We start from the raw sequence: 16,128 nt of genomic DNA, 5'->3' as shown, positions 1-16,128 counted from the left end.
AACTATATGTAGTTTCTAGCATTGGAGTGCCCTTATCAATGTTTCGCGAATCTATCAATCAAGTTTGTGTGAAAATTTCATGTATTAAATAGTAATTGTTGGTCAAAGTCTTGTCCTAGTAGAACTTATCCATGCAGTTCTCAGAGTACGTGCCTCTAGTACATGATATTATAGCAAGTATTATAGTAGGCTGTAAGCCAGCTAAATGCTGATGTGGAAGAGACGGAAGAAGAGAGAGAGTAAAAGTGGGCGGTAAGCTTACAGCCGGCTCAGACACAAGAACCAAAAAAGTTTGTGAGAGAGACAAGTAGGCCATGTATTAATAGTGATGAGTTAACAATTATATGAGTGGGCTGCAAGAAGGGTGTAAAGAAACCTTACAGCCGGCGGGCTGGCTGTATTATTAACCTTGCTCTTATACTGTTGTGATCACTAGAGCATCAAGAACTGAAACAACCACATGCTTGCTACAGAAGAAGAGATATCAGTCTCTCTCCCTACTACATGCTTCCCTAACTTCTGACAGCAAGAACATATAATTTTATAAGCTTCTAGTTCAATGCATGTCCAAACCAGATCCAAGAGAAAGAGCTGAGGTCACAAAAGAACCAAGCAAAATTACAGCAGTCCAGGCCGAGAATGAAAGGGAAACTGATGCATTGCTACTGGAGCAGTCTTCTCCTTTACTACCATGGCCCTGTCAACCGCCATCTTCGGCTCACTCGCTTCACCACTAGCTCCTTCCTGATCTCTGTCTGCCTGTTGCTTCTTAGGTCGTTCCTTCGATGCAGGTGACGGCTTCTTTCCCTCTACCGCAGGAGGCGCTCCAAAGCATCTGCAAAGTCCCCGAACCATCTCTCGTGCTTTTTTTCTGACGACAACAATCTACTCTTGAGTTGGTGTGTTCTGCTAGCTTTTCTGTGTGTCAAGTGTTACTGATTTAGGAACCTATTTATAAGGGAGCTGGGGATACTTCTTTTTGTTGAAGGATGGGGTGGTTTCAAGCTCCCAGCTGCTGAAGAGAGAGGAGTCGTGCTGACTTTGTGTACCTTCACCACCAAGGTTGCCCATCAATTGTTGGGTTGCTAGCTAACCAAGACAAACTGACACGTCATTTATTTGGTGATTCTGCAAGCTAGGAGAGGGAACTTCCCCGTGAAGGAATGTGAAAATGAGGCGTGGAAATGTCAGCATGAACTGGAGGCAAGTTGCCTACATAATCACGGTTAAATTCAGTCACTCTTGACTTGTCTGTCACCACGAAAAGGACTTCAAGTGCAAGCATGTTCTTTCATCTCAACTTGCCACTCCAAGATTTTTTGGTTCATGCAAAACCGATCAACTCGTGGAGCGGATTGACGGTCCTGGAATGATGACGGTTTTTCTCTTTTATCGATAGCAACTCGGACAGCTTAGTTAAAATTAGTAGCTAAACTCTACAGTTTAGCCATATTGTAGAATAGAAAAGTCCTCAAAAAAGAAGCATTCTATAACATACTTGATATTTCTCATCTTAGATAGCTAGCGCCTATAGTTGGCTGTATATGGCTACATAAAATCAAGGAATAATTAGCTTTCTATTTTACAAAATTGGATAGCACAGAGCTTGTTTTTTATTATACTAATTCTAAAATACCCTCCAAACCAAGAATAGTCAAGACGTTTGAGTTGTTGTACCTTTTCTGTATATTGGATCAACAGCCAATCTAACCACTCGCTGATCCAATAGAACCCCAAATGTCACGAATGGTTTTACATATAAGAAAATGAAATATAACATGTGTTTTTGCGAGTAAAAGGTCACGCAAATACATGAGTTTTATACAAGAGAAAATAAAACACATCCTCGCAAAAAAAACACATATGAGTTTTGGTGAGCAAGATCACCTCAAATATCAGCCTAATGATATATAAATGCAATGGCAGTCCTCATTATCTGAAACAAAAAAATGTAATGAGCAGAAAATTCATATGGTATTTATTATTTTTATTATTTGGATTTGCTATTATCAGGACATTAGGCACTCCGAAATCCAAATCCAGGCATGCTAATTGTAGCTTGAGTTGGGGATTTGTGTTGAGCTTGTTCAAAGGTGTTTCTAAGGACCTTTAGAGCTAATCTACCAAGGTGCACATCCTAGATTGTGCTTTGGTGAAGCTTAATATGGTGATTTTGCTAAGGGTGATACCAACTAAATTGGTCTCTGTTCTTTCAACAAAACTAAATTGGTCTCTAGGAAGGCGAGATTCACCAACCTTAGACCAAGATGTGCCTAGAGAAATCAGTAGTGAGGTAAGGATTTGTTAGGAAATAAAGCAATAATAGATCGAACACGAGACACAGATTTTTACGTGGAAAACCCTTGCGGGAAAAAAACCACGGGCGCCAACCGGCGATCTTCACTATATGATGAGAGTTTACAAAACGTAGGGAATAATGAGTTGTCTCTCTCTCTCAACTCTTCTCATACGGCTTACAAGATGTATTTATAGGACGGACTGACTGCAGTCAAATACGGAAACAAATCCGCTAATAAACATAACCCGAACCGCGGGCCCTCTAGGCGTCCCCGTAGGACTCACGTTATAATTCGGATCATATTCCAACAAACTCCACCTTGAGACGAATTCCATCTTGTAGCGAATGAAGTATCATCAATCAACTCACTTCAATAATAAATAATCACCGACGCCAAAAGTCACTAGGACTCAAATTGTAATACCAACTAAGCCTGAGCATAGCCCAAACTTAGCTCCAGGAGCTGGCTTTGTCAACATATCAGCGGGATTGTTATGAGTACTTATCTTGCATACTTTAACATCACCTTCAGCAATAACACCTCGAATAAAATGATATCTCACATCAATGTGCTTGGTCCTTTCATGAAACATCTGATCCTTAGTCAGACAAATAGCACTCTGGCTATCACAATGTATAGTAGTGCAAGAAGTAACCCCACAAAGTTCAGAGTATAAACCTCTCAACCAAATAGCTTCTTTACAAGCTTCAGAAATAGCCATATATTCAGCTTCTGTTGTAGACAAAGCAACAGTAGCCTGCAAACTTGCTTTCTAGCTAACAGCACAACCACCAATTGTGAAAACATAACCCGTGAGAGATCTCCTCTTATCCAAATCACCAGCATAATCAGAATCAACATAACCAACAAGTCTATCTCTAGATTTCCCATATTACAAACAGGCATTAGAAGTACCTCGCAAATATCTGAAAATCCACTGAACAGCCCTCCAATGCTCCTTACTAGGATTAGCCATGAATCTACTGACAACACTCAATGCATGAGATAAATCAGGACGAGAACAAACCATGGCATACATAAGAGAACCAACTGCACTGGAATATGGAACTCTAGACATGTACTCAATTTCATCATCTGACTCTGGACATAAATCTGAGGATAATCTGAAATGTGCAGCTAATGGAGTACTCACTGGTTTTGCATTATGCATATTGAAACGACGAAGAACCTTATCAATATAACCTCGCTGACTGAGGTATAATTTACTAGATTTTCTATCTCTAGTAATTTCCATACCAAGAATTTTCTTAGCCGCACCTAAGTCCTTCATCTCAAATTCTTTACTCAATTGTGCCTTCAATTTAGCTATTTCTGATTTATCTTTAGCAGCAATCAACATATCATCAACATAAAGAAGCAAATAAATAGCTGAGTCATTAACACTCTTCAAATAAACACAGCTATCATAATCAGACTGCTTAAAGCCATGAGAGAGCATAAATGAGTCAAACCTCTTATACCATTGCCTAGGAGACTGCTTCAAACCATAAAGAGACTTCTTTAGTCAACACACAAGGTTTTCTTTTCCAGGAATAACAAAACTTTCAGGTTGGTTCATATAAATGTCTTCTTCCAACTCCCCATGTAAGAATGCAGTTTTAACATCAATTTGCTCAAGTTCATAATCATGCATGGCAACAATACTAAGCAAAGTGCGAATTGAACTATGCTTAACAACTGGGGAAAAGACATCATTATAATCAATACCTGGAATCTGACTATAGCCTTTTAGCAACCAACCTTGCTTTATACCTTGCTGGTTCACTAGGAGAAATACCCTCCTTTCTTCTGAAAATCCATTTGCAACGGACAGGCTTTTTATTCTTGGGCAATTTCACTAAATTCCAAGTACCATTCGTTTCAAGTGACTCCATCTCATCTTGCATAGCGGTTATCCAATTGTTGCAATCAGCAGAAGTAATAGCCTCAGAATAATTAGAAGGTTCTGAATTACTTTCAATCTCTTCTGCAACATTCATAGCATAAGCAACATTGCATTCTTCAATATACCTTTTAACAGGCTTGGGCTGCCTTCTGGCCCTACCAATAGCAACAGAACGTTGTGGAGACTGCACAACTGGAGAAGAATGCTCAACAATAGATGAATCATCAACAATTGGAGAAATTTCAGCAATAGATGTATCTTGGATAAAAGCATTATCAACCTCTGGTGCATTAATTAAGTGCTCCACCTGCACACTTATTTTCTCTCCCTCAATAGGAGCATCAACAGAAGGATTGTCAACAAACATAACAGTCTCATTAAAGATAACATTCCTGCTAAGCATAACCTTCTGAGTCTAGGGATTCCACAATTTATAACCTTTAACACCATGTTGATAACCAAAAAAAATGCATTTAACAGCTCTAGGCTCCAATTTACCATTATCAACGTGAGCATAAGCAGTACAACCAAAAACTCTCAATTGTGAATAATCAGCTGGAGATCCAGACCATACCTCAATTGGAGTTTTCTTATCAAGAGGAATCGAGGGTGAACAATTAATAAGATAGCAAGCAGTGGAAGCAGCTTCGGCCCAAAAACACTTATTCAAAGCCAGCATTAGACAACATACAACGGGCCCTGGAGATGATAGTTCTGTTCATACGCTCAGCTACACCATTCTGTTGAGGCGTATAAGGAATAGTGTAGTGCCTAACAATGCCTTGAGACTTGCAATATGCATTAAATTCATTAGAACAGAATTCCATCCCATTATCAGTGCGAAGCTTTTTAACCTTCTTCTCAGTTTGATTTTCAATCATAATCTTCCACTCTTTAAATGCTGAAAATGCTTCAGATTTATACTTTAGAAAATAAGGCCATACCTTACGAGAATAATCATCAATGATTGTCAACATATAACGAGAACCACCAATAGAAGGCTCGCGAGATGGTCCCCATAAATCAGAATGCACATAATCAAGAATACCTTTACTTTTATGAGTACAGGTATTAAATGACACCCTCTTGTGTTTGCCAAACACACAATGCTCACAAAACTTCAGCTTACTGATGCTATGTTCATCAAGAAGTCCTCTCTTGCATAATACATGCAAGCCTTGCTCACTCATATGTCCAAGACGCATATGCCAAAGATTTGTAGCATCAGAATTAGATGGTGAATTAGAAATTACAGTAGCATCACCTGTAATTGTAGTACCACGAAGACGGTACAAATTTGGAGATTTCGATTCACCTTTCATCACAATAAGAGAACCTTTTGACACCTTTAAAACTCCATCTCCACCAGAGTACTTGTACCCTTTAACATCAAGAGTACTGAGAGAAATAAGATTCTTGCTCATGTCTGGAATATGCCTCACATCAGTCAAAGTTCTGACAATGCCATCATGCATCTTAATTTGAATAGATCCAATGCCAACAATATCAAGTGGACTGTCATCACCCAATCTAACATAACCTCCACCTTGGAGAGAATCATAGGTGACAAACCAATCTCTATTAGTGCATATATGGAAAGAAGCAGCGGAATCAGGAATCCATTCATCATCACTATTAGCACATCCAGCAAAAGCAACAAGCGAATCACCATCTGCTTTAGAAGCAGCAACAGAAATATTACCTTCATCATTGGATTTACCTTTCTCTCTATATGTGCCAGTTCTCTTCTCTTTATTTTTTAATTTATAACAATCCTCGATAAAGTGATTATCCTTCTTGCAATACTTGCAGAATTTTTCACCTCTACCTCGAGACTTTGATCGGCCTTTATAACCATTGGAACTTTTGCCTCTATTGCCATTAATTTTATTTTCTGTCCTCCCACGAACAGACAACGCTTCTCCTTTAGAAGCAGAACCTTCAGAAGACACCATCTGTTTCATCTTTTCCTTGGCATGCAACGCCTCAGAAACCTCATCAAGCGTTAGAGTATCATGACTATAGAACAGTGTATCTCTAAAGTTTGCAAAAGAATTAGGCAAAGAGCACAAAAGAATAAGACCCAAATCCTCATCATCATAATCTACCTCCATAGCCTATAGATCAGAAACGATCTCCTTGAAGACTGAAAGATGGTTACGCACAGAGCCACCCTCTTGCAACTTGTGCGTATATAACTTCATCTTCAAATGCATCTTGCTTGTCAAATTCTTAGACATGCAAATTGACTCTAACTTGAGCCATAAAGCAGCTGCAGTATTCTCCTGCAAACAATCTTGCAAAATATTATTTGAAAGATGAAGCTGAATTTGAGTCAAGGCCTTACGATCTTTTCTCTTCTCCTCATCGGTCCAAGATTTTGAATCCTTGTCACCGAATTTATCAAGAGCATCATCCACTTCAGCCTGCGTCAGAATAGCCCTCATCTTGACTTGCCAAAGAGCAAACCTTGTATCGCGATCCAGTTGAGGAATATCATAATCTGCAGAAATTTAGGTGTAACCCTAGCAAGAACTGCAGCCTGGTACACTTGTTGTGTACAATTAGCATAGAACTGCCAATGAACAAATCTCCTGGTACGAATTCTTGTGTGCACGTAGCAAAATTCACCAACTTTTCCACCCACGCAAAGGAATCGTGATTCTGCTCTTGCAGTCCTCGATCTTCGTGCGTGAGATGGCAAACTCCGAGCTCTCTATATAGGCCTTGTTTACTTCCATCTAAAATCCAAAAACTTTTCAAGATTCTCCGTCACATCGAATCTTTAGACACATGCATGAAATATTAAATATAAACAAAAATAAAAACTAATTGCACAGTTTGGTCGAAATTCACGGATTTTCCTCTAGCAGCGCGCAGCTTTTATAAAACCCGATCAAATCAACTCTGCCTCCGACAGCAGCGAAGCACACAATTCCGACTCGATCTCGGCGGGCATCAACCACGCGCACGCACACAAAACGCGCACAACGGATCTGTTGTGCAAAGCAAATTTCCACGGAGAAGCAGCAGCAGACTTCCAGCGCTTGGCGACTCCTTGATTCGCGTGCGCCTGATAACGGCACCAGCACTGCACAACAGCAATGCCTGGAACAGCAGCGGCAGTAGCCGAGATTAATCAGGCGGCGGCGCGATGGTGCGATGTTGACGGCGGCGGCGTGATGGAACGAACAGGGAATAAAACCCTAATTTTTTTTCAATCTCGTGTCTGGCTCTAGATACCACTTGTTAGAAAATAAAGCAATAATAGATCGAACACGAGACACAGATTTTTACGTAGAAAACCCTTGCGGGAAAAAAACCACGGGCGCCAACCGGCGATCTTCACTATATGATGAGAGTTTACAAAACGTAGAGAATAATGAGTTGTCTCTCTCTCAACTCTTCCCATACGGCTTACAAGATGTATTTATAGGACGGACTGACTGCAGTCAAATACGGAAACAAATCCGCTAATAAACATAACCCGAACCGTGGGCCCTCTAGGCGTCCCCGTAGGACTCACGTTATAATTAGGATCATATTCCAACAGGATTGGCTCCTTGTTTCTCCTTCTCCATTGCTCTTCTTGTTTGAGCACCAATACAAGGGGATGAGAGCTCTCCTAGCCCACATAAGCAATAGTGAGAAAGTGAGTTAGGGAGGTGCTTGGGGCATCCTTTGATCCTTCCTCTTGCTAGCCTTCACCTTCTCCTTCCTCCTCCTTGGAGTTCTTCTTCTTTGTTCTTGGGTAAGTGTGATAGAGAGAGGAATACGGAGAGACTGGGAGAGACAATGTGTGTGAGTGTCTAATGTGTTGGACCTAGAAATAGTGTTAGCCCACCTAGCAAGTGGTGCTAGATAGAGAGAGAGGAGAGCAGTGCTAGGAGCGAGGAGAGTAGGACAGCAATAAAATGCAATGACGGCCCTTAAACTTGATACCATTTAGGTCCAAAAAATGCACATCCACGTACCTAGACTAGGCATATGAAAAGTCAAAGGTCCAAATGGGTCCAGACTACATCCATACGAAGTTTAGGGGCCATTAGTGTATTTTACTACTCTGATTGTTGCTTGTTGACTATACCGATGGGGTGCTACAAGACAGTACACAATCAAACTTACTAGGAGCAGCCCATTCGATAAGGTTTCTAGATTGTCCATCACTGCAAAATAATGCTAGGCTTAATAGCTTTTGACATTGAATTTTTAGAATTAAGTTTTTTTTGTTGATACAATGAGGGTATTAGGGTCGTGGCCAGGGCGGCCACCGGCGGTGAGGTGGTGGCGGCAGCGCAGGGTAGAGACGTCGGTGCAGGGGCTGCGCAGGAGGAGAGGCAGAGAGAAGAAAGAGTTTTCACCCGTCTATTACTTGATTGATGCAGTTACATGTCCCTTATTTTTATAGTTTCTATTGGACTTGGCTCACAAGAAAAATAAGGGAATCCTTACCAAACGCGGTTCTCATCAATTATTTTCTATCCTAACAAACCATATCCAAAATCAACTAAGACTAGATATGGTAACCGAAGATGACACGAAAGAAAACGGCGCGGTGACAGTGGCACTCCCACCCTTAGGGCGGGCCGCCAGGCCCTCCTAGAGTGGCAGCTGGGGCGGTGGCGCCCCCTCCATGGGCTTTGGCTAGCCCGTTCTCGCCATTGTTGGTCGCAACCTGTTTAGGCGTATGACAAAGGATGATGAATAGGATATTTATCAACATATGCAATGTTTAGGTTGTTACAAGCAGTGTATTCGTCATTAAGGCTAGTTTTGGTGGGGATTTCATCCACATTAGAGTGCCATACATGCATTTTTTTTATATTGACAATAATTTTCATGTAGATGAAAGACAGTTGGCTCTATTTTCAACTCTAAATGAGTCGTGGAATTGAATGTTATAGCGGCTATGAAAAAATGAAACTATGCATAGAGAGCTCTTGTTTCATCCATATTTCATTGCATTCTAGCTGATGTGGACATGTAGTAGTTTTGGAAACAAGACACCATGGAATCTTGCACTAAGAATAGCCTCATAATGCTTATCGTCCATTAATATTGGCCCCATGTGTCATCATATATGTTGTTTTCCTTCTGCAAAACATGTAAAGAAAACTATGGCAGACGACCCATGTGTGTACTACATATTTTCCAAACAAGACGAGAAGTAAAGGTGACGATGTCAAACAAGCCAGGGCCGAGATCACAGCAGTCCATGGCGAGAAGGGAAGGGGAAGTGATGCACGACGATGGGTGCTCGCTCGTTGTTCTTCGTCCCCTCTAGTTTTGCAACCTTGAGATGATGATCTCCCGTCTTCTGAACGCCAGTTCCGTTGACTTGGACTGGTTGTTGCTTCTTCAGCTCTCCATCTCCGGCTTTCGCCGTCGTTGAGGCTGTCGTGTTCGTCGTCACTGCTTCAGGAGAAGCACTGAAAGGCCGAGCAGGGCTGCCGATTCCGAGCTGAGCCATCGCAGGCTTTGTGGTTTGCTTGATGGTTGTTCTGAATGTTGAGTGCGTATGTGAACCTAGTGTTGCTGAATGTTCTAATGGTTGTTCTGAATGTTCTGATGCAGGCTAATAGTAGTAGTAGTAGTATGTACTCATATTTATAGTGGAAGTTGCTGGTATTTCCTTCTGATGAGGGATGTTCTTGAAGATTTTGGGATAGATGGGGAGCACACACGCACGGGCAAGCAGGCATGCTTCAGGTGGAATCCTACTCCCACGCACGGCTGACCGCTGACTGCTGATGCCGCTGTATTCCTTCGGCACGGTCGAAGTCAAACCGACTTGTGAGTTACGGTAGAAAGATCAGCGTTACTAATTAAGGAATATATAGGAGCCTCGGAGTATTTTGCATGCGAGGGATTAGATGAGGAAATTTCTTTGAAGTTCACAAAAAGAAAATGACCGCGTAGAGATTGTAACATAGTACTCCTTCGCTCTCCGTAGTGTAACATGATGAATGAGGCCCCGTCTAGGAGAGTGCAGCTCACTGATTCTTTAGCTCTTTTCCTTAAGTATCCGATAAAGTGATTTTCATTGAGCAGGGTGGGGAGTTGATCCTCACCAAAATATAACAAGAAGTAGAGTGAAGTAGGTTTTTTTTAGCTCCCAGCTCCTAATGTAAATGGTGAAATAATTCTCTCCTAATTCTTACCTGAATCAGTTGATATTTTGAGCGTTTAATTGACTGGGAGTGATTTTCTTCGGAGAAACTGAAGTTAGAGCTCTTCCAAATAGGGATGAAAGTGGTGTGGATAATTTTCCGAACTGATCCGATCCGAATCCGAATTTTGAGGATATGGAGAAGAACTTTTAACATCCGTACGGATACGGGTAATCCGAATCCGATTGTCTGCGGATACGGGGTAGGATATGGAATAGGTAAAATCCGGCGGATATGGATTATCCGCAAATTTTATGTGGATTATCCGATGTTCAAAATAGGATATCCGAAGGTTTTCTCTTCCAAGACTAAAGAATTTAGGATTTTAAAAAGTTTGTTAGTTGAGGACTTGTATTTTATGATGTGGTTGTTTAATGTTCTAATTTTTAAATTAAGAATTTTGCTAGATGCTATTATTTATTGGCTAATAACTTATTATTTTTTAGTGGAGATATCATGTAAAGTGTTAATTATTAGTGTGAGAGTAGCAACATGGAATGCAATGCAAAATTATTATCTATTGCCTATTCTTGTTTTGTACTAAATAAATTCTTGACAAGCATATAATTCTCTATGTATATCCGTCTCCGATCCGTTTCCGCTCCATATCCGTACCAGTTCCGACTACCGAAAAAAACCGTATCCACATCCGCATCCGTGTATTATCCGCTCCGCACCGAATCCGACAAAAAAAAGTGGATTAGGATATGGAAAAGGCAGTACCCGCACCGATCCGATCCGTTTTCATCCCTACTTCCAAACCACCCCTTCATTATTTCCAGTGACAAATCAAATTCAGGCTACTCCACATACCCATACTTAGAAGTCAGAATCTAGAGCCCGCCGGACTTCCAAAAAGATTGAAAAAAAATGAACATCAAAAAATTGTTTCCACAAGAAATACCACGAGTACGACAAAAACTAGTGGTAGTGAAATTTGAAAAGGAATAACGCAGTAAAGAAGTCTCACAGGACGGCCGGTATCTTGCCGAATGAAAACGTCAGATAGACAGATAACCAAAGTAAAGTACTACTGTACTAGTAGCACGTGCCATGTGGCACACAGTGGCAGGTTAACGAACCCACTAGACACGAGTGGTCGTTTTCCACCTGACAGCGCCGTGCTCGGTCATCTCCTCTCCCACGACGCCACGACACGAGAAAGTTCCTCGCTCTCGTTTATTTTTCCGCCAGACCACTCGATCGATAAACTATTTTAGCCTTTTAGGAGTAGTATATAGGTAGCCAAGCCCTCTATACATTAAAGCCCACGTTGGTTTGACTGTGGACGCCGCCGAGCTGAGCTGAGCTTCAGAGCATCTACCCGAGGCCTTGCTTAGATGCGAAAAAATTTTATATTTGTAGTATTTTCGTTTGTTTGTAGTAAATATTGTCTAATTATAGACTAATTAGTATCAAAAGATCCGTCTCACGATTTACAGACAAACTGTATAGTTAGTTTTTATTTCATCTATATTTAGTGCTTTATGTATATACCGCAAGATTTAATGTGACGGGAAAACTTGAAAACTTTTTGATTTTCTGCATAAACTAAACAAGGCCTGAGTCTAAGGCCTTGTTTAGTTTGGGAAAAGTTTTGGATTTTGCCACTGTAGCACTTTCGTTTGTTTGTGGCAAATATTATCCAATCATAGACTAACTAGGATCAAAAGATTCGTCTCGTGATTTACAGGTAAACTGTGTAATTAGTTTTTGTTTTCGTCTATATTTAATGCTTCATGCATGTACCGCAAGATTCGATGTGATGGGGAATCTTGAAAAATTTTGTGAACTAAACAAGGCCTAAGTCAAAACACGGGAGTAGAAACCTTGGCAACCAAGGCAGCGTCAGCATCATATCCGCAAGCTGATGGAGCAAGACCAATACAAGCCAATAGACTCGTTCACTCAGCGTCTCACTCTCACCCGGAGCCTTCTTGGACGAAGCTTCAAGCTAACCTTCCCTTGCCACCCGGCACGCATCCGCAGCAACAAAAGCACCCCGCCGGCTCGTCACGCAACTCGATTGGCAGCAGCGGCCTCCTATAAATTAAGCTGCCACTCAGAGACACAGAGGCACACAGACACAGCAGCTGAGCAGCAGCAGGAGACATCGGAGCAGCACGTAGACCACCAGAGCTCAAACGCAGTAGTCATCAGGATCAGGAGGAGTTGCTCGATCGGCTGAAGGAAAAACATCGGTCCATCGATCCACCCACCGCGCGCTCTGTCGTCGGCCAACAATCATGGTACTGGGCTTCTTTGGGAGGATGCTGCGGCGGCGTCGCCGCCGTGTCGCCTGCTGCCGGCGGTAAGCAATCGGGAGGTGATCCAGAGGCTAAGCAGCGGCAGAAGCGGGGGGCAGGTGAGGGGAAGATGAACAAGGGAGGCGAGCAGGGAGCGGCAGCAGGGGGCAAGGACAAGGAGAGGAGGAAGAGGCGAGATGATAGCAAGGCTCCACCGATCGTGGTGCATCAGTTCCCCTTCCACTCGCGCCCCGGCTTGCTCTGAATTCCTCGATTGAATTATTTCTCTTCATGTTCCTTTTTTTTGTAATTCTGTAATTACTCGCGATCTGTTGTGTCATCCATTGAGATATATATAAGAAACACTCAATTTCCCAGCACCATTTGAAGCAAAATATTATACTCTGCTCTTGTCAGAACCGAAGCAAAAATGCGTTCTTCACATTTTTTTTCTAAAAAAAACGTTCTTCACTTCTTCTGTATAACTCAACCTTCAGTGCTCGCGTTCCATTTCTGAATATTGTGACGTATGGCTGGGGTTTCTGATTCTTGATGTACATCATGTATTTCGACTGAAAGAGCAGCTTTTCTGGGCTCAGTTCACTTATCTGCCGCCGTTCATTATCCCAAAAAAAATCTCATCTCGAGATTTTGTTTATTGCCTGCCGCCGTGCAATAAATAATAAATAAATAAAATCTCAATACTATGGCCAAAGGAACATAGTACTTCCACCATACTTCTGACAAAATTCTATGGATTCGAAGACAAGCAGAATCAAACACAACCAGAGCTGCTACACCGCAAGTGGTGAACCAGAACACAATGGTAGACTGAATGAATACCAAACCATATATTACGCCGAGCAAGTTCGCGAGACTCTAATGCCCACAGATAGATAATTACAGACACTGCAAGTGCAAGCTTCTTCGGTCAGGCCGAGAACGGCCACTCTTGTATTTTATTAATGTTAAAACTTCTATCCTCTTATAATACAATGATACGCAACGCTGTTGCGTATTTACGAAAAAAAAAGTGCAAGCTACTTCTCCTGATGGACAAGGCCAAACTGGACGTGATACACACAAGCGTGGCTCCACATCCACAGAGGACACTGCCCCTTTTATTTAACCCAACCCAGACCAGACAACCAGAGAAAAAAAGCAAAATCTAGTTCTCCATGCGGATGATGCAGCGGATGCCCTCTCCTTTAGCCATTAGGTCGAAGGCCTTGTTGATCTCCGTGAACGGCACGCTATGGGTGATGAACTTCTCCACCTCCAGCTCCTGTGTGCGCAAACAAACCAGAATTGTTGTATCAGGGCCCTAGCAATTTCAGCACAGCTCAAGTAACAAGGCTACTGAAGAAATAGCACTTTGGTTGCATTTACCTTCTTCATGTACAGCTCAACCACATTGGGCAGGTCAGTGCGCGGTTTGTAGTTGCCGAAGAAGGTTCCCTTTAGGGTCCTCTCGTTCAGGAAGTTCATCGGGTGCGTCTTGAATTCGGCGTCCTTGTGTGGCACACCCACCAGCACAGCAACACCCCACCCCTGGATATAGAGTAAATAGAGCTGTTAAAATTCAATCGAAATAGAAAAAAAAAAAGACTGCAAATAATAGCAGGAAAAGAAAATGCTTATTCAGGCCTTACATCATGAACACATTCAAATGCCTGGATCATGGCGTTTATGTTACCAGTGCACTCCACACTACGGTCAACCCCTCCATTGGTCATCTCAGCGAGTACCTAAAGCATCAGCAAATTGGATATTATTATGGTCAAGTTCTGCATAAGCTGTCAAAGGTTGGTTCAGGTAAAGAAACATACCTCCTGCACTGGCTTGTTGTGGTCTTTTGGGTTCACAAATTCAGTGCAACCAAACTTCTTAGCTGAAAATGGGTAAACAAATGAGCTTACTGACTTATCAAAACCAATACAATAAAATGAGGATTCAGTTCAATCAAAGGGGTACCTTCTTCGAACCTGTTGGCGTTCAGGTCAATACCAATGATCCTTGATGCTCCAGCAATCCTTGCACCTTCTGCGGCCTACTCATGCAAATATGCAGGGTAATCAGAGACGCAAAACTAACAAACATTATTAGAGTTTAAAGGAATAGAATAACAGAAAAGAAATCAACACTTACAGCAAGGCCAACAGCTCCTAGACCAAAAATAGCGACTGTCGAACCCTTTGGTGGTTTTGCAACATTGATTGATGCACCAAGACCTTTAGAAAAAAATTGGTAAGCTAGCATCACCACAAATATATATCTTCAAACATGCACACCCAATCTACTAAGTCAACTTACCAGTAGAAATACCACAGCTAAGAACACAAACTTTGTCCAGGGGAGCCTCAGGGTTGATCTTTGCAACACAACCAACATGCATGACAGTGTACTCACTGAAGGTGGAAGTCCCAACAAAATGGTAGATTGGCTTCCCATTGATGGAAAACCGTGATTTGCCATCACCAATCATCACACCCCGGTCAGTGTTGATCCTGAGCAGATCGCACATGTTGCTCTCTGCCGACTTGCAGTGGGCACACTCCTTGCACTCCCCAGTGAATACCGGGAGGACATGGTCACCAGGGGCAAGGTCAGTTACACCCTCTCCAACACTTTCTACAATGCTGTAACAAGACAAAATTTCAGGAGTTTGACTCGGATCTAAAAAGATTACACATCAGTAAACTTCATGAAAAACTTGGTGATGGAATAAGTATATGTTTAGAAATTACTAAATTAAATTGCTGCTAAGATCATAAATCTATGGAAGTTTACTGCCAGGAGGTCAAAAACATCTGACTTCCTCTCAGGTACTAATATTCAATCGTTGTTATAACATGTCAAATGACATAAACTACTCCATCCCAAATTATAAGTCATCACAAGAATCTTAGAGAGTCAAAGTATCTCAACTTTGACCAAATTTATATGATAACATAACAACATTTATGATACCAACTAAGTATCATTAGGTTCTTCATTAGTTATATTTTCATAGTAATATCTATTTGATTTCATAAATCTTTCTAATTTTTTATATAATGTTGGTCAAACTTAAGATGCTTTCACTCTCCAAGATTCTTGGAATGACTTATAAATTGAGATAAAGGATAAAGGGAGAGTATTTCTTATTACTCTTTCACATGTTCTCCAGAGTCGAGGAGACATCACATATTGCTCTGCATCTAATATATCAATAAACAATGACCACCATCGATAAGGTAACTACAAGTCTACAATACAAGCAAGAGACCATAAAACTCAACTTAAGCTTGCACAGATTGCGAGAAAATAAAGTGGATCACGGAAGATGACATACCCTCCAGCCTCATGACCGAAGATCCGAGGGAACACGGGTGTCTGCCCACTGAGAAAGATAAGCCCCCAAGAAGGCACAAGTCAGGCGGGAGTTTCATCATCAAGCATATGTACTGACAAGATCTGTTTGGGGTGACTGAATGGATACCTTGCCTCCCAGAAGTAGACGTCAG

The 16,128-nt window shown here is 41.6% G+C and overlaps 1 protein-coding gene across 1 annotated transcript; it reads right to left on the bottom strand.

Moving 5' to 3' along the window:
* Positions 13,450-16,106, bottom strand: LOC8064373 (alcohol dehydrogenase 1). The gene is made up of 8 exons (XM_021461275.1): positions 15,957-16,106; positions 14,936-15,261; positions 14,771-14,853; positions 14,597-14,672; positions 14,452-14,513; positions 14,275-14,370; positions 14,012-14,173; positions 13,450-13,907 (listed from the first exon to the last, which is right to left on the bottom strand). Exons 2-8 carry the CDS (start codon positions 15,144-15,146, stop codon positions 13,791-13,793), a joined length of 807 nt encoding a protein of 268 aa, XP_021316950.1. The 5' UTR covers positions 15,147-15,261; positions 15,957-16,106; the 3' UTR covers positions 13,450-13,790.

The sequence above is a fragment of the Sorghum bicolor genome, chromosome 5, assembly GCF_000003195.3.
Source record: "Sorghum bicolor cultivar BTx623 chromosome 5, Sorghum_bicolor_NCBIv3, whole genome shotgun sequence".
NCBI classification, from domain to species: Eukaryota; Viridiplantae; Streptophyta; class Magnoliopsida; order Poales; family Poaceae; genus Sorghum; species Sorghum bicolor.
This window is presented reverse-complemented; position numbering and strand designations above follow the sequence as displayed.